The 19,691-nt window shown below is 26.4% G+C and overlaps 2 protein-coding genes across 3 annotated transcripts; one reads left to right on the top strand and one right to left on the bottom strand.

Moving 5' to 3' along the window:
• Positions 1 to 683: 683 nt before the first annotated feature.
• Positions 684 to 16,983, bottom strand: LOC113555203 (anoctamin-8-like). Of its 2 annotated transcripts, none has more exons than XM_026959585.1 (16): positions 16,796 to 16,983; positions 16,512 to 16,637; positions 16,367 to 16,447; positions 8,875 to 8,960; positions 8,220 to 8,386; positions 7,937 to 8,160; positions 7,617 to 7,840; positions 7,344 to 7,532; positions 7,122 to 7,274; positions 6,904 to 7,039; positions 6,660 to 6,715; positions 6,439 to 6,513; positions 6,154 to 6,351; positions 4,847 to 5,044; positions 4,543 to 4,674; positions 684 to 2,579 (listed from the first exon to the last, which is right to left on the bottom strand). In XM_026959585.1, the coding sequence occupies exons 1-16, from the start codon at positions 16,887 to 16,889 to the stop codon at positions 2,454 to 2,456; spliced, it is 2,265 nt and encodes a 754-aa protein (XP_026815386.1). In that variant the 5' UTR covers positions 16,890 to 16,983; the 3' UTR covers positions 684 to 2,453. The 2 variants fall into 2 exon arrangements, with proteins under 2 accessions (XP_026815386.1, XP_026815387.1); XM_026959586.1 differs by having other exon boundaries at positions 16,373 to 16,447.
• On the top strand, positions 11,570 to 13,489 carry LOC113555204 (HIG1 domain family member 1C-like). The gene is made up of 3 exons (XM_026959587.1): positions 11,570 to 11,774; positions 12,989 to 13,083; positions 13,151 to 13,489. The coding sequence occupies exons 2-3, from the start codon at positions 13,014 to 13,016 to the stop codon at positions 13,327 to 13,329; spliced, it is 249 nt and encodes an 82-aa protein (XP_026815388.1). The 5' UTR covers positions 11,570 to 11,774; positions 12,989 to 13,013; the 3' UTR covers positions 13,330 to 13,489.
• Positions 16,984 to 19,691: the final 2,708 nt, after the last annotated feature.

Raw genomic sequence — 19,691 nt, 5'->3', positions numbered from 1 at the left:
TTATTTATTTTTGTCACTAAACATTTTAATTATTATCTATTTCAAGATGTTTCATTATTATATTATTAATTTAATTTCGCAGTGTTTTTAACCAAAACTTTAGAAATAGAATAACAATTATTGTTGCGGATGCAACCGTGCAACTCAGACATGTAAAACAACGTAACTAGGTTGTTACGACGTATATTTTTGTATAGAATATTGGTACCATAGACATAATATTATGTCTATGATTCGTACGCAGCAAAATTACTATAGGAAATTAATACAAATCAATAATTATAAGATTGGCTATGTCCGCCGGTGTGCCCCATCAGCCATCTCATTGTTACACACTTCATGAATTTGATTTATAACATATGTTAGTTACCTTCTTAAACTAGCTTGTATAGAAGTTCTTAAATACCTTAAAATACATAGGTAACTCAATGTAGATACTTGTTAATTATCATTCTAATATTCTAATCAATTGTAAGAGAAACCATAATTTACAAAACAATAGACGATTCAAAGATATCAGTCTTGTATTTAATTTTAAAAATAACAGTAGATATCAATCATAAACATGAATAAATACAACTTCATTAAATATAATAATATATAAGTAGTATAATAATTAAAAGTGCATAACGTATATAATATATATATATTATTATATAAAAGATACAAAACAATTCACGCAAATAAAATATGTTTTATAAATACGAACATGGAACAAATATAAATAAGAAACTTCAGGCATGAATTATTTTATTTACGAACAAAGTTGTGGCGTGGTGAAGAGTAGAAAGTCACAGCAATTTATTGATTTATAATAATATAAAAAGAGAATACTTACCTAATATATTATAGAAAAATGAAAAATTATCAATCTTTTTATTTTTAAATCAGTAAAAACGCTTTGTTGGTTAGTAGGTACCTAATGCTTAGCATAAAAAGTATAACAACTTTATTCTTACATTCAATACCTGAAAACCAACGATGACAAAACGTACATACATTTAAATAGGTACCTACTAGTATTATATGTATTAACTTTTGAAAAAAAAATTGTATTTTAAACAGTTAAAAAATTATACATCACAAGCGAGTCACATCGAGTAGGTAGACTACAACGATACAAGTGATATAACTATGGACCGCCGGTTTACAATATTTTTTCAAATGGCCATAACTCATAAGTACTGAATATATAGGTAGCCTGTAAAACGCGCGTTAGGTTTATTGCAAATTAGGTAATTTGCTATTAATTATAGGTAGTGTTATGAGCCCGCTTATTATTATTATTATTATATAACTTAACATTATAATATTATTAGTTATTACCATATGAACAATTTGTAATGTGGGGAAAGAACACTGACTCGACATTAGACGTACGTACAATGTAATACCGTCCGGTACGGGCGAGTCAGTCGATGTATGTCTGCGTCAGTTATAGATAGTGTGTAGTAATTTTTGTCTTCAATAAATAATTTTACTTATATAACTAAACATATCAGTGTATTATCACATCTCATCTTCCTTTTCGAAAGACTTCCGAATTGACGAACTCAACGATACCTGGTTTCGGCGGATCAACCCGGTGAGACCATAACAGTAGGTACAATAAAGACTATTCGTAATAATAATAATTGTCAATTGACGTATACGGTATAGAATGTAGATACTAGATAGACATACATCAATTTCACGTTACTCAAAACTCATTGCAAGTAGATATATATTATAAATCATAGGTAGTTATACTACTACTATTATACTCTTTTAAGTTTTAACTTATAAGGTATATATGATATAAAATAATGGAAATATTCAAATGTATGGAAACATTGGAAACAACTGCCTAGTGATAATATATTAAAATCATGAAAACAATATGGCGAATGAAAAACGACAAGGTAATAAATGTTTTTAGGTAGGTATATAAAGTTATTTAAATAATGGCTGATATATTAATATATTATTACAACGAACGGCGAACGCTGTTCTAGCATTTTTAAAACACGTGTGCCTATCTTATCTTATTCTTATGTAGTCATGTGACAAACCTACAAGGCCGAACCTGGGAGGGGGGTTTTGGGGGTTCAACTTCCTCCCCCCGAAATTTTTCGTGTTATATTATGTGGTTGTAAAATAACTATTTCAATCTCTGTTTTAATCAAAACACAATTTTTTTTGCTAACCCCCATCCCCCCCCCCGAAATTAATTTCCAGTTACGGCTTTGCATACCTACCTACCTTCAATGACTCAATGCCCATAGAAAATATGCACAACGAATAATGATACCTACATCGGCTACATAATACATCAACATCAACTACCATTGCGAGTTACGAGGACTAAAAACTATTTGACATCAGTTTGAAACAAAAAGTAGACAAAAACAAAAATCCAGTGAGATCCATTAAATCCATCATCATCGCTGACGGTCGATTGTGGGCCCTCCTTTTCACTGAGACTTTGAAGACGCCGCTTCGCGTCTGATGTACTCAGTCTTGGCCATTTCGGTGGCAATCCATTGCGGTACGTCCGGAATCAGACAGCTTAATGCACATCGGAACGCTAACATTATATGCTACAAAGTAACACGATTACAATATATTATTAAAATTATTGTAACGCGTATTATTATAAGAGGTATCATATACACAATACAACATCTATATCAAATACCGTCAAACCACGTGCAAACACGTAATTATAGACGTTAATAGACCTAAATTTTGTGTTTTATTATTATTAGTTATATTTATATATAAATGTATCAGGCACGTATACAGGGGGCTTCAACCCCCCCCCCCAAAAAAAAAACTAATTACGAGTAACGGGGAAAAAATTGTTTTATGTTGCGGCACAATTTGTATTGCTAAATTTTGTAAACCCCCCGACCGAAATTTTTTTTTGTATACGTGCCTGAAATATATAATATACTATAGACTGCAGTATGTGTAGACTATAGGTCTATATAACTATATAAAAGTCCAGAGATCAAAGTGGCCCAAGTAACAAGGGCGGATTCAGGGGGGGGGGGCACTGGGTGCAAGTGCCACCCCCGTTAGAAAAAAATAATACATATTAACAAACATAAATTTTTATCATATTGTTTTTTTTTGTGGGGGGATATATCTATATTATATATTTTTTCTAATTAAGTGCCTCGACCGTAAATACATGATGGATCCGCCCTTGCCAAGTAACTCGTTACACAAATTTCCTTTAACAACCTCTTATAAATATTAATAAAATAAAATATAATGATTGAGCCTGTCGCGTGTGTGAGAGTCAACAATCAATAGCCATGTATACCATTTAACTATATGTCTATAAGTATACTCAGAGTGCCATATGGTTTTGAAATTAGGCACATATAGATTATAGATAATACTTATACACAAGAACGTGCAAGTGTAATTCAAAACCATATTTTAAACTCTGAGCAGAGTGATGAATGTATTAATTTTACAACGATGTATTTTTTTTCTGTCTATATTATCACCTTTTGAGGCGATAAAAATGCTTTGATTTTCAACTTTAAAGGGTCAAAAGTAAAAAATGCCCAATTTTTTTTTTATTTTAAATCAGGAGTTTTAAATAAAATTGATTTCTTTATTTTATTATGATTCAAAAATGAATAATCGTAGAAACTTTAAATTTTCACTAAGTCTTTATACAATTATTTTGTGTAAATGGTAAAATGTTTGTACTCTTCTTGAGCTATTTATAGACATGAGAAATTTTCAATTTTATTTTTCTATAAAATTTTACAAAGGTTGTTCTTATAACCTTATAAAAATATCTATCAGTAAAAACAAGGTTTTGAGTTGTCAATTCAGGCAACTATCATTGTTTATAGTGTTTATACTATACTTGTGACTATAGTAATTAACATGACGAAATAGTGTAATGGGAAATTATAAATACGTTAAAATTCAAACGGATAAACGCGTTTGAAATCATAGGTATTCTGGGAATATAAGCCGAAATGCCGAATAGGCAATTTGCTACCATTGGCATAGCCAATATAAGAATTTTGACTTCTATAACACGATATTTTTATTAATAAATATAGTTTGGAAATTGGAATGTTTGGGTAACCAATGGTGAAAATTAGTTTATTTTGTAAAAATATTTACATTTATTATAAATATTTTTTTTTTATAAAAGTTGATAAAAAAGTAATTCAATAATATATGGTCAGCTTATATATCTCGTACAACATACGATCATATCAGTAACATCACTTATCGAAGGATTCATAAGAAACATTCACCTTTAAGATTTTATAAGATCAACGAGTTTATCAAGTAGATCTATATAAAGATGGAAATACAGAAAATTTACTTACACAAGAGAGGAAAGAAACGGGGACTTGGGATATCCGTATCCCGTGTACTATTGTACACTAGACACGTGTCGTTAAGAGTGAAGTGTCGAGATTGGGGACTGGGGATATTGCATGGATAAAAACAGCCTCTATGAACATTTTTAAGTTAACAACGCCTAAATATATATTATTTAATGATTTTAATGAGACATACCTCAAGGGCAACGATTAATAAAACAGTTTGGATGGCAGTCATATCAGGCAGCAATCGGTGAACTTGACCGCTAAGACCAATCAAAGCACAGTTTACAAGCACCGCGATGAATCCCATAACTTCCATGATGTTCTACGCAAAACAAAAAACAACAATTATTTTTAATTTTCCGCAGGTTTAGGTATCAATTATCTCATAAAATATAACATGATATATAATATATATTAATATTTTATGTTATGAATTATTCAATTATAATATAATATAGGTCGATAACTGATGAGAGTATGAGACAGCCTCGTACCTGCCACATTCCGATGTCCTTGATCCGTTGACCAAACGGTCTTTGGTACACGTAGCACATTTTGAATGCGTCACTGCGTATTTCAATCAGATTATTGAGGAACGCGCACAAGGCGGCCAGCGGGAACGCTGACGAGAACATTACCACATAACCAAACTGTATGAAAATCTCCAAGTGTTCGGAGAATGTACCGTCAAACTGCATGAACAAAAAAAAAAGTTAAGGATTTTAACAATGATAAACGCGATAAACACCTATTTTATACGCCACTAAATTACTTCTATTCTAGATGTTTTCGACCTGCTTCTGAAGATTAAAAAGTTATGGATGTTTAAACATTATTACTTTTACGCTGAGTAAAAAGCACTTACTACTTATCAAAATATCGATATTTGGTCGAAGGAAATGTCAGTTTTCATAGCGGGACAGGAACATAACTTGAATCATTTTTAGGGATGGGGAGAGTGAGCATTAAATGTTTAAACTCATTGTCTTAGCATATTATTACAAAATTCGTATTACATAAATATAAGTACTTATTTTTATAAAAGTTTTAAGAGAACGTCATACCAATATACCATCATGAGCTGTCTTCGTTTTATACAAACACACAACATACAAAATTGAGTTCAACATTTCTAATAATTGTGAATTATTGTAGCTTAAATATCAGGATAAATTCACTTGAAGAACCTTACCTATATGTGTATGTAACTATGTTCTTTTTGTTGATTTTAACAAAGTTTTAAGTTTAAAATGATTTATAGTTATTTTATTATACATTTAAAAATAGATACTCATAACTTACTTAAAAATTAAATTATCGTAAAATAAAACCAATGGGATAATACAGATAATATTTTTATCTTTAAGTAATACAATAAGTCTATTACCTACTAATTAGCATCGTTCATACATAGTTTTATTAATATTAATGTAATTAGTAGGGTTCGAGACTTCTTGTATTTGCATGTTTTTTGGTAGTGGTCATAGATTATTGTAAGTGAGTTATAAATTTGCATATTTCTTCATATTATAATAACTAATTAGAAACGATCCAGTTATAGAAAATGAACTAAAGAACAATGTATATATCCACGATCTTAAGCGATAAATAAACCAAGAACAATATATGATGGAAGACTGCTGAACTGCCACTTTCACAATCACCATTCTTTGAAGAAGGGTGTTTTAGTGTATTATAGATTTTCTACGAAATATAAATACAGTTTTAGGGAGTATACGTCATATTATTTTTAGTTAACTCGATTGCATATCACGCCGACATGAATAGAAAAATTTCTTACTTTAAACATTGAACATTCAAGTTCCGGTTGTGACACGACGCGCTCGCCGTTTGGTTTAGCCGGGCCGTCGGATGGCGTCAACGCACCGAATAAATCAAAGCTAATTTTCGCAAAACGGATTTGCTCCAACACATAAGGAAGCGCCGATTCTTTGATGTTGCGAATCAACTGTCTGGTGATCAAAAGCACGGCCAATTGCTACATGTGTTAAATTGTATATATTGTTCAAGTGATTAAGAAAAAAAATATACAGTAACATAAATAATAAATCAACTTTTTATTTACCGTTCTAAGTCTTTCCTGGTCTTGCAAATAAAAAGCGATGTAAAAGAGAGACAGGAACGAATTGACAAATTGAAACTAAAAACAATTAACTTGAATTAATTCATGATGCATGTATTGATTAAAAATATACTAATATATATATATATATATATAATTATATTATTATATTATTATCAGATTATTATTTTAATTACAATAGTAGTTTTCAAACAGGTACGAACCAGTGTAACTTTGATGATCAGCTGGTTTTCGTATTCAGTGTCCAGCCTATAATTTTCTAAACGCAGCATGTGTACAAAAACAGTGAACTCAAATTCAATAGAAACCAATCTATATTTTTAATAACCTTTTATGATAATGGTCCGTTTAACAAGTTTAATTTTAAAATTGTATTTATTACATGTGTGAAAGATAATTGTAGACATTTCAATATGACAGTATTTAAATAATTTAAAAAAAGCTTACCACAATCATTGAGCCAAACAGCAATAATGTTGTAAATATCATCAAGCACAGCAATAATAAGTGCTAACATAATTTTAGAAATATAACTTAAATATGTTGGATATTCATTTGTTTCAATATACAAGTCCCACCAGTCCTAAAATAATCAAACCACATAGTATATAATGATGTAATTTCCACTTTAGAATTAATCAAAGAAAATCAACAAATAAATTTACTTGAAATTTGATTTGTAATATTGTTAAAGCAAAGACTACTGCCAAACATAGACCAATGATAGGTGCACTGACAAAATAACTGAACAGCCTTCGTTTCCAATTTGGATACCATAGTTCTGCCTTACCAGTTATTGGACTAATTCGTGGATGACCCTAAAAAGGAGTTCAATAAAAAAATTATTAAAAAAATATTATAACACAAAAATTATTGTTAAACTTTACTTTAAATTCTAAGCGAGGCTGTAACAAAAACTGATGTCTTTGATCTAGTGTAGCCCATCGATAAGCTAACTCAGCACAGTAGCGTTTCCATGTTTCTAAATATACCGTTAGCCAGAGAACATTCATAAAGGCCAACACAACAAACCATACTCCTTCTGTCCATTGATCCAGTTGCCTTCCAAATCCAAACTATTTGATAAGATACATAATTAAATAATGTAAACTATTAGATGACATTACTTCCACTCTAATAATATTAATACATATATTTACCCAAAATGTGGAATAGGCAATAGCTGGGTATATTAATGAACCAGTATAGTGCCCAATCCATGCAAAGTACATGGCAATTTTGACACCAAAATAATCACAAACCTTATCCAAAGGTTGCAAGCTGAAAAAAGACTTTACCCAGATAATACGCAACCATTTTAATGTTTTATTTTCATGAACTGGGAATAAATGCTCAATTATTCCATTTGACATACATTCTGAAACTGAATAAAATATAATATAATGTAATTATATAATATCTAATAAAATAATAAAATATATTTTAAGTGAAACAAAATAAATAACAAATGTAGTGTTACTTAATGGTTGGCTTTCGACTAGTTCAGTGATCCAATCACAATTTTGTACTCTAAGTGTGTTTAAAATATATAAAATCAATGTTTGTCTTTCTTGCATAGTGAAAAAATTTGAACGATCCTCAATTCCTTCAAATATATTCATTTCAGAGAGTATAAATTCTCTTAGGCCACCACCGCCAACAACTTTTTTTGGTAAATGTACATCTTGAGCAGCTTTCATTAAACTGAATAATAAATATGAATTGCTTACATATTATTAGAACACTTAATACAAATAACTTACACATGAAAGGAAGCTGTTAAGTAAAAACAGTAAGAATCGGTTGATGAATGATATTGGACATTTACAGATAAACTGAAACCATTAGATTCATCTACTATTAGTGATTTTACCCATTCAATAGTCTTATAGTCTGTAGTTTTGGTGAATGTTAAAACCACATCACAAGCCTACAATCAATAAAATAAAATAATAAATGACTTTAAAAAAAAAAATTAAAATTAATTAATACTATATATTATATAGAAGGGAAAACTTATTTTTATTTTTCAGTATTAATTGTACAAAAGGCGGCAAAATACTCTCCCTAATTTTGAAAGAAAATAAAAAACAAAAATATTAGTTATCAATTTTTATTTTTTACACATATTTATTGTGCAACATAGGAAATTTTAATTTATGAATTCTTAAGTAAAATTTTGGTCAAATGACGCTTTTTATTGTTGATTTTGATACATTGTTCTATTCTATAATCAATGCTATAACTGTATAGGGGAGGTACTCGAACACCCCTTGAATTCACTACTGGAAGATAGATAACTATAATTACTATATATTATTTTTTTTCTGTTAAAAAAAAATGATTTATAATATTGTTGGTAATTTTTATATTAGCTTTGTCTATAGATAGTTATGAACTAATTGTATGTTTATTTACTTTGGGTGGAATTGATTGGATCCATAAGTGCCGTGGAGTCATTAAGTGACCTGCTCTTGGTATTTTTCTGCGTATTAATTTTGATGCTAAAAATCAAACTAATTTTAAAACCATATAAACAAATTTAATATTTAAAGAAACTAAACTTTGAATTATAATTTAGAAAATATATTATGTACTTAAATTTCAAGTATAAAGTATAATATAAATACCCATCAGTCATAATTATGTAACTTTATAAGTTACCTAATGAAATGCTAATTTAAAATTTTACTCTTTTTAATCCTTTGTAAGTTATACAGGACAACTGTAAAACTGTATTTCACTTAACTATTTCTATTTGTTATGATTATAATACTTAATAATTTTTTATTATTTTTAGTTATATTTATTATAAATTTAGGAAAAACGACACAGAAAAAAACGTTAATTTTAATTAAAAGTTATTAATTATCTATATTAAACAAGCAATAATATGTAGGTTAGGTTAGGCTAATAAAATAAATAAATAATAATATAGATTATATTATAGATATTATCACATCGAATAGTATATGACAAGGCAAAAAACGACAATGTAAAAAATGTTAAATGCTTAACTTTAAAATTCCAAATATTAGTTAAGTATTATATATATTATAATAAGTCAATTGTTAATTGTTAAATAAAATAAATAAGTAATATATATCTAATAGTATATGTTATTGCTATTAAAAAATGTACCCAGTGAATTTTGTGCTAATTTTGATTCGTCATTTTCAATCTCTAATCGGATTTTTGTTATTAATACCCATATAGAGGGATGACAATTGACAATAGCCCACTAAATTTGAGAATTGATGATTCCACCCCTCTGTTTGGTTATTGGTCCGATCATAATCATTCCATATTTTCCAAAAAAAATTTGAATTAGGTACTGTAATCTATCATGTATTTACATCAAAATCGAGATCAAGATGTAAATGGCGCTAACGTTTTACATAAAATAGGTATAATGAAACCTATAGTTTATATCCATAATCCTATAATAAATACGATTAAATTTTTAACGATAAAATTTGTTTTATCGCAATTCGCAACCCACAGGTATCATTTATATATTTTATAAATATAACTAACATAATATTATTACTTATTTAATATATATATATATATATATATATAAATAATATTTTTAACCAAAATTAACGTTTATTACCGATTACCATTTATTATAAACCTTTTTGAGATTTAAATTGCTATTTAATTTGTATCATAAGCAATTTTGTTACATATTATTGTAAATTATGTTTTTAGTAAGTATGACTTTATATTTTATAATGTAAACACTACAAAGACACAGATCGCTCGTGTTATATTTCCGTATTCCGCGACTATTAAGAAAAGTTTTAGGAATTTTCTTTAAATGATTTCTTGAGGTAGGAAGTACTGAAATTTGGTATATTAAAAAAAACACTCCCACATAATTAACTATAAAGATGGATCATAATGTAATGAATGTTGACTAATATTAAAAAGTACATATTTTAATACCAATTTTTAACCAATAGTAAAGATTATAGTTAGGTAAACACGTAACATTTAAACATGTTTGCGTTATATATCAAATGTATGATATGGTTCAACGTACCATGTAAAAATATCTCCTCAAAAATATCCCTAAACCCAAATATCCCGATTAAATAATAAATTAATAATTTAAATTATTAACCTTTATTATACAAGTTTCGGTTAGATGTAATAATCGAACTTTATCTGAAGTGAATAAGAGTTATTTTGATAATGGTACGAAAATAATTTGAATGAGTGAATAAATACTATTGTAAGAAAATATGATGGGATGAATAACAATAAATACTTAAAAGCAATAGCACATATCTTAGTATTATATTAATAATACTTAGTAAAATACTTTTTGACAAAAAACATCATTTTAATATTTTTTAATTAATTTTTTTGTATTTTATCAACGTTAATTAATAATTAAGTTGTATTAATATCTATGTAACTTTTATAAAATGTTTAAATTTTGAATTAATATTTACGAGGGATATTTTGTCAGGGATATTTTTTTCGGGAAAAATTGTCGGGGATATTTTTACTATGATACTTTGACGTGTCACCGTATGATATACAATGATATTTTATAGTTTTTCGCATCAGCCTACTTTTAAAATAAAAATATTTTGAACATGTTATTTTTTTATGTTTGAAAAACTCATAATTATTTATAGTCATCCCAAAGAGTATGGTTTACTCCTACTCACAGTTCAATCAAAATTCCTATTATTACGAATCTTCCGTCTCAGAATTATGCTCAAGATTCAAGAATAAGGTTAAAGATAGAATGGTTGCACGTAGATGTCGTAAATGTAATATATGTAATATGTTTTAAGCTAATAGACGAAGTGATAAAATTTGAGCAAAATACATTTCTAATAACCTTCTGTATGTTGTAAACAATATAAACCATATTAGGATATTATTAAAACAGAATAATGCAAAAACAATAGATATATTATAGTATAGACATACATAGTATGTCAATGGAACAATGATATATTGTGAAAGTAAAGCACAAATGTTTGTCAACCTGATACGCCCTAAAATCAAAGAACCATGATAAGTGATAACAGTAAACATTATCAAAGATTATTTAATAGTTATTATCAATTTTTGCACAATACAAGGCAAGTAGTAATGACTAATGTGTCATGCGCGTCGGTCAAACGACATTAAATTAGTATATTAGAATGATAGCTGTTGTGAAGACTGAAGTTTCAAGTTCACAAGTATCAACACTATGACCTAGTACAACTAGTTCAAGTGAAGACATTATTTTCTTGTTTAACATTAATAGAACCACAATATTAGTTTATTTTTTGGAGCATAAATACTTGGTGAGTATTATTAATTATCTATTACAATTTATTTTAATTTTATATTAAATATTGGTCAGGCACAATTTTCTTTTTAAACCTCAGTTTTCCATAATATTTTTAATTTTATGCCTTTTAAATGGAAATATTCTTAAAAAGATATTATGTATCTTTGATGAAAGAGGTAAATTGTCATAAACCAATTCCTCAATAATTAAAAATAAATAAAAATTAACTTAAAACATGTCTAAGTATATTCATAAAATTGTTTATTAAATTATGTAATCTTTATAAATAAATTAAAGAATTAGGAGTTTGATTAGCCAATATCAAGGGCAGGGGCGGTTGTAGTACTTACATTTAGTACGGGCAAGTATAATTATAAGTTAAGTATAAACTATGAACTTTGTTAGTTCAAATTTTTTATCCTTCTTCATTTTGTTTGACTTATTTTATTCCTAATCTCATAATACACTTTTTTTATCTTGCTATCAAAAATTAAATGCACCATTTCACAGTTGAAGTTAGAACTCTGGACTAATATATATTAGTTGACATGCTAGTCTATGGTTCAATTAATTCAATTTAAAACTGAATCATTGTCCACCAATTATAGTCATCAAATAATATTTGTTTATTTAAATAATAAATTATTAGAAAACAAATGTTATGTATGTATTATAATTTATAAGTTATAACAATTCTCTTGACAAATAAATATGTTGAATTTTGTTTAATTGTTTCTATAATAAGACATTTTTTACGACGAGGTATCAAAAAATTATATAAGTTGCCTGCCCTAACTAATTATACTAGAACTGCTATTTTAAACAAAGTAATATTAAATTTAAGATGGTATAATTCAAAAACTATGAAAGAAAGTGTATTCATATAATATGTGAGAAAATAAAAAAGTAAAGTTGAATAAATTATGATAAACTGTTGGTTTAGTTAAATTGCTCAAAATTATTTTTTGGTTTCATCAAAAGTAAATATGTTTTATTAAAATAGTCTTGTCTGTAGAATAAAAAAGACTGAAATTCTAGCAAAAAATCTTAATAATCAATGTCATTATTAGTAGATACAATTTTGACTTATTATAATCTTTAGATGGCACTACATAAAAAAAAAAAACTGAAAGACTACACAACTAACTCAGTCATTAACTTAGTAATTTATTATTTAATACAATTTATTTAATGACCTTGTTTATATTAATTTAATTTACATTTCAGTAAATTTTAAGTTTGATATAAAATTATGGAGGAAGACAATTCTTTTTCTAGTAGATTCACCAAAAAATCTCAACAAATGCCCTTATATCCTGTTGGTATGTAAAATTGAAAAATAAGTTTTACTTTGAGGTTTATAATATTTGTATTTTTTTTTAAATTTAGGAATATTGGGATTTGGATTAGTAGCAGCCTATGGACTTTATAAATTTAAGTCTCGCAAGGGACGTACATCTTTGTATCTTATCCAATTAAGATTAGCAGCTCAAGGAACAGCTGTAGGAATCATTGGAGTAGGTGTGCTGTATAATATTTTTACTGAAGCAACTTCAAAAAAAAGCTAAAATTAAACTCATGATTTGTTAGTAAAATGTTTTATCTATTAAATAGAATCATTATTATTTATTAATAATTGTTTAATTTTTTTTATGTAAATGTATTGTTTTATAAGTATGTAACTAAAATATAATGTACACTCATTTTGTGTTTTTTAGTTTACTGATTAAAAACAGTATTGTCTATTTTTATCTTAATTTTTATAAAACTTAAGTGCTATAATAATTTAAAAATTATATTTAAACCTATAGGTGTTAATGTACTACTAGAAATATTGTTGGCCAATATTGTACATTTGAATTAAATAAGCAATGTATAAAAGTATGCATATAAATTCTTAAAAATTGTAACTTGTGAGCACGGGATAGCATAGAAAAATTTTATTTATTTAAATAAATTGTTTCCAATTAGAATAAGATAGTGACTACAATTTTAAATGATTCAGCTAAAATTGTATCATTGGCTAGTTTATTAGAAAACGTACCCACAAGTTTCATTTCATAACCATATATAAGTAGTAGCATAACTATTAGGTAGGAGAGGTTGGGTTATTATATCCAAAATGTTTTTTTTTAATTTATAAGTTTTAAGATATTCTATAATACAATTTGACAGTTATATATTGTCCAGAATCCATATATTAAAACTAATAAATATTTTTTTATTTTACAAACTTAACTAGCTTAAGTAAAAATATTGAAAAAGTCCTTTTAAGAGAAAAGAAATAAAGTAGTGACCTCTAAATGTTATATGTCAATTAACTAATGTTAAAAATAAAAACAACAAAATTTGACATGAAGTTCTGTATGTAAATTTTTTCTATAACACATTAGAGACAAAGACAATACATATGAGTATAGCAAACCTCTGAACAATATTAAAAAAAGGACAAGGCAGGTAACCATTTTGCTATACAGTAAGAATATGAATGTATTTTGTAATCGAGTGGATACTGTAATGTACAGTATGTCCTAAAAGTCCTGTATCACCCTTAATATCTCCATAGAAAATCAATATATTTAAATTTTAAACACAGTTTTATTTACAGTACTAAGTATGGAAATTTTAATTGAATAGCATAGAATTCAATTTTTTTTTTTTTTAAATTCAAAAATTGTCAAAAATTTTTTTTATGCATTTAAGAATTTTAAATTTTTAAGATAGCCATTTTGTTGAACATATTTTTTAAAAGTACAAAAAAAAATATATTAAAATTCAATAAAAATTGACCCAGTTAGAGCAAGTTATGTTTTTGAATAATTGTAATAAAAAAATCAATTGTTTCACATTTTAATAATAAAATATTTATTTCAGCATAACAATACTTTTACATACCTAATTAAAGTTTTGATTTGAATAGAAATACAAATAATAGTGTCTTATCTTTTGCTGAACATCGAAACTGGTTACAACTGGAAACAATTGATTTTTTGGTACTTTCTTGTTATATGAGACTACCATGATTTTTGACAAAATCACAATCCTGTAATTTAAGACTACCAAAATGGTACTTTCTTGTTATATGAGACTACGGCTATTTTTGTGACTACCACCAAAAACTACCTCATTTATTGTGACTACCACAATTTTTATATTATCTATTATACTATTAATATATATATATATATACAGAGTGATTCAAAATTTATGTTACAGCCATTTTATCACATCGATATTCAAAATAGAGAACAATTTATGATACAAAAGTTTTTTGATGTAGAAACATCTAAAATGATTATACGACACTGTCGACACTAATATTATTAATTAATACATTTTTTTTTTATATTTAATTCGTAAATGTGGCCATCATTATTTATTATTTTATTTGTGGATTTACCATTTTTTACCACTATTATTTTTGTATTTATTATAATTATTATTTTATTGTTTTTAGTGACCGTACGCCACATATGTAGCGTGTGTTGTGTAATACATTACAAATGATTACTAGGTATTTAAATCCTTTTTTTATATATATAATTCGAATATAGCCATCCCAATAATACCTACTGATAAAAAAAATATCAAAGCATTAAATATGCAGGTGCATTATACAAATATAAATATTAAATAAACTAAGGTAGTCTGTGATAATAGGAAATAGTGTAAATTTTGGTAGTCTTAGCTAACAGGATTGTGGTGTTTCACAAAACAACCGCGGTAGTCTTATATAACAGAGGTAGTCTTGTGAGGAAGTCGCGAAAATAGCCGTAGTCTCGTATAACAGGAAAATACCAATTTTTTTATTACAATTATTCAAAAACATAATTTGCTCTAACTCGGTCAATTTTTATTAAATTTTAATATTTTTTTTTTTTGACTGTTTTAAAAAATGTGGTCAACAAAATTGCTATCTTAAAAATTTAAAATTCTTAAATGCATTAAACATTTTTGAATTTTATGCCATTCAATCATCCATACTTAGTACTGTAAAAAAACCACGTTTAAATATATTGATTTTCTATGGAGACATTAAGGGCGATACAGGACTTTTGGGACATACTATATACTAAATTTAATTAATTTATTTATTATTACAGTATTTCACAAAAAAAACAATACTGAATGACAACACACATTTTTTGGTAACTAAAACAGTATTTTCCCATTATTTAAAAATAAACAGAATTTTCAATTTTGACTACTCAAAAGTAACAACTAGATCCTGTTTGCTACAAGAAACCTCCAACTACGTTAATGATCAGAGTATTTTTCTACTGAAAAAAGTGATTAAAAAAAAAAAATTGTAAAATCAATACATTCATCGCACCTCTCAAAATCTAAAAATAATATATTTTTAGTTTCATTTAAAATTATACATATTTTAGTAATTTTAATTGCATATTTTAAGAATTTCAGTGCATTAAGTCTCAAACTCTACTAATGGTCTTCAGTTTGCAAATAGTAATAAGTATTTATAACATAAAAAAAATGATTCTGACCATAATAATTAACAATCTTTTTGTTTCAACTATGTTTTTGGACTCACCTAACCTAAACAAACGTTTTTAATTATATAATAAATTTTCATATTTATGTTACCTATACCTGATGATTGACTGAATGTATCCAATATCAATGAAGATGATTCAGCTGGATTTGATTTATCTAGAGATGATTTTTCTAAAAAAAATATAAACAGTAAAATTATTATTTTAAAGAACATTATGTTTGAAATTTTAATTACCTGTCAATTTTGTAGTAGTTGATGGAACTGAAATATTAGAGCATGTTAATAAATCATTAGGATCTGTTGCTGATTGTAGAGTCAATAGTTCAAGAGATTTTAGTTCATTGTCTATCTTGTTTGATTCTATTAAAACAAAGTAAACTATAAGTTTAGTTTTCAAATTTATATTACTTAAACAAAGTCAATTTATAAGTTAAAATATTGTTAATTAATTTAAGATATTTTAAATAAATCATAGATGTTTAACAATGCATCTGAACTAATCTAATTAAACCACTTACTGTATCCATGATTAGTAATTGGAATCTTTGAATTTTTCTTACAAACATCATGCAAATTAATAGTTGTTTTTGGCATTTTATTTACATTGCTCATTATTATTTATTATGTAATTGTACTTCAAATTTAAACAATTGTCGACGTCTGGCAGATATATCTGCAGTAATTTACTAAAAAAGTCGGTACAAAACTAAAATCAACTCAATAAATGATAACTGATAACAATAATTGTTACTATCTCTGCTATCATCATGAATTACAATTTATGGGTACAGTTCGGCCCCTTGATAAGAAATTATAGCTATCACAGAATATTATTATAATTATTGTTATTCTATGCTATTAATATATATACACAGAATAGATTAAATCAGAATGGAAACTCTGACTGCCCAAATTTTAGTATGCCATTTTGAAAGGGCTCAACAGTTTTACTCGGATAGAACAAAATTTTCACAATTCATTAATGTTTAAAGAATACCGATTATGTTAATTAAATATTTTTAAATCTCCATAGTCCTCATATCTTATAAACCGGCCATTATCTAGGACCCTTGTCCCTCGGGACAAAAAGTTAGGTATACTGAATAATTTACAGTTTATTATACAAAAAGTACTGATTGAGTGAAAAAATATGATTAGGTTCATAGATACAATTAGTTGTAATTTTATTGTATAGTAACGAGTGACCTAACTTCGTTCGGAAGTTCTTGCACTTAAAATCATCAAAATATGCTTGCAATTATGCAACTAATCTTTTATTTTGTTTTTGAAAACGCATAAAGTATATAATAATTTTAAAAATAAAAATTTAAAAATTAGGTAGGTACATAAACGAATAAGTACGTGCTACTTTTCATTTCATTGTACAATTTAGAATCTAGATGTCATTAGATTTTATTGGTAAAATAACCACCGAAAAAATAACCCCATATGAAATTTTGCAAATTAATTTAAATATTAGTGTTATGTTATTCTGTATAATACAATTTATAACATACATACAATTTTTATTATTTTTTTAAGTATGATTTTTCCCGACAATTTTACGTATATACAACTTTAAAAAATGCAAAATATATACAAATATGCTATAATATTGCTTACATTCGATTTTTCAAAAATATGACAAAATATATTCAGAAATATTCAAATATAAAATTAGTATTTAATTTCACAAATTTCTAAATCAAATTTATAATTTGTGTTATTAACACACCTAGAATAATCTACGATCACTACAATAAAAAATGTAAATGCAACTAATGCAAGAAGCCCCGAACCCGAAGTGATATACATTGAGAAATGAGAATTGAAAAATAAAGTCACCTACCTACGACTTACCAAATAAATAATAAATAGGGCTATGAATTTAATTAACTAAAAAACCTTAAAAAAATGCAATAAAATATGCACTTAAAATGACTAATATGCCAAAAATTATATAGTATAAAATGCACTTAAAATGGTTAATTTTTATATTTATATTATATATTATTTAATGAAAAAAAAAAAAAATTATAAAAAAATTTATTTAATTTTAATTTTGATTTTGAAGTTTACAATACATATTTGAATATTTGACGTACTTGTTACTTATATACAACCAGTGTAAAACAAAAAAAAAAATAATTGACAGAATTTAATTAAAAATACAGAAAATTACAAAATAATGACTATCTATCTACGATTATCTACGATTTGATTCTAGAGCCGTACGAGCCACATTTTCTATCCTAAGGCAGTAGTAGCGTAAACTGAGGGTCACACAGGGTCGCACTTGCAACCCCTGAAAATATCTGGGGGTCGGCAGAGTTTCTTTTTGCGACTCCAAAAAATCACGATTTCAGTTTAAAAAAAATTGAAATATCAATATAATAACAAATTAACTAATTTATATTTTGAGAACCAATGTTTAACTTTGATTTGAAGCACTGATATTATTATTATATTATATCCTTTTCACATTTATTTATAGTTTTGTTATTAATTATTTTATATTATTAAACCAATATGTATATTTATTGTGATCGGCCGAATCAAGTCTAATATTATATTGAAACTACAATTTTGACGAATATAACAGTTTATTTTTGATCTGTAATTTAACTTTAATATTAATTATTAAGTTAATATTATATTATTGAGCAAATTAAATTTATTTTTGTAAATATTATTGTATTATTTCGGTATTAGTTGTTGTACCTGATTATTAGAAAAATATTAATACAAATGTTGAGAAAAATGTTAGCCTTTTTGAAGAAAACCTCCATTCTACAAGAAAACGATCAATATAGTTAATAATTAATTTAATATCATATCTTTAGTATTCATTTACAATTTATATTAATTTAATATCATTAAATACCTATTTTAGAGGATGTCAGAACTCGCTCAATTTTGGTGTTTAGAGTAAATATACCTATTATAAAATTACATTTTGACAATATTTTTGAGTACAAGACGATGAGTTTTTATAAAAAAAATTAAAATTTTGAAAAGTTTAAGGTTATTTAAAAATGTAATTTATAGCTATTTCTAAACTATATAATTAACGTTGTATTGGGAATAATGGAAAATAATCATCGTCTTGTACACAAAAATATTATCAAAATTTAATTTTATAATAGGTATATTTACTCTAGAATCAAAATTGAGCGAGTTCTACTCAGATTGTGTAAATGCGTTATGTCTACGTTGCGCATGGGCTAGAGAGAGAAAACAAACAGTGCGCTAACATCCTCTTAAGGATATTTTGTTAAACATTACCTTAACTTAAAGTCAAAATTTTATTTTATTGAAAGTAAGTATTATATATCCTATTCATGGCGTATATTCATAATATATACTAATTACCAATAGATACAATATGTGTTTACTGTTTAAGGTTAAAATAGT

This window comes from Rhopalosiphum maidis, chromosome 2, assembly GCF_003676215.2.
Source record: "Rhopalosiphum maidis isolate BTI-1 chromosome 2, ASM367621v3, whole genome shotgun sequence".
Classification (NCBI taxonomy): Eukaryota; Metazoa; Arthropoda; class Insecta; order Hemiptera; family Aphididae; genus Rhopalosiphum; species Rhopalosiphum maidis.
This window is presented reverse-complemented; position numbering and strand designations above follow the sequence as displayed.

What these genes read in the sequence shown, in the direction of transcription:
- LOC113555204 (XM_026959587.1), top strand. Translation starts at nt 13,014, where the DNA reads ATGGAGGAAGACAATTCTTTTTCTAGTAGATTCACCAAAAAATCTCAA. An exon ending in AATGCCCTTATATCCTGTTG is followed by an intron (nt 13,084 to 13,150) that starts GTATGTAAAATT and finishes TTTTAAATTTAG; the next exon opens with GAATATTGGGATTTGGATTA.
- LOC113555203 (XM_026959585.1), bottom strand. Translation starts at nt 16,889, where the DNA reads ATGAGCAATGTAAATAAAATGCCAAAAACAACTATTAATTTGCATGAT. An exon ending in AGCCTCGCTTAGAATTTAAA is followed by an intron (nt 7,275 to 7,343) that starts GTAAAGTTTAAC and finishes ACTCCTTTTTAG; the next exon opens with GGTCATCCACGAATTAGTCC. An exon ending in AGGACATCGGAATGTGGCAG is followed by an intron (nt 4,675 to 4,846) that starts GTACGAGGCTGT and finishes TGTTTTGCGTAG; the next exon opens with AACATCATGGAAGTTATGGG.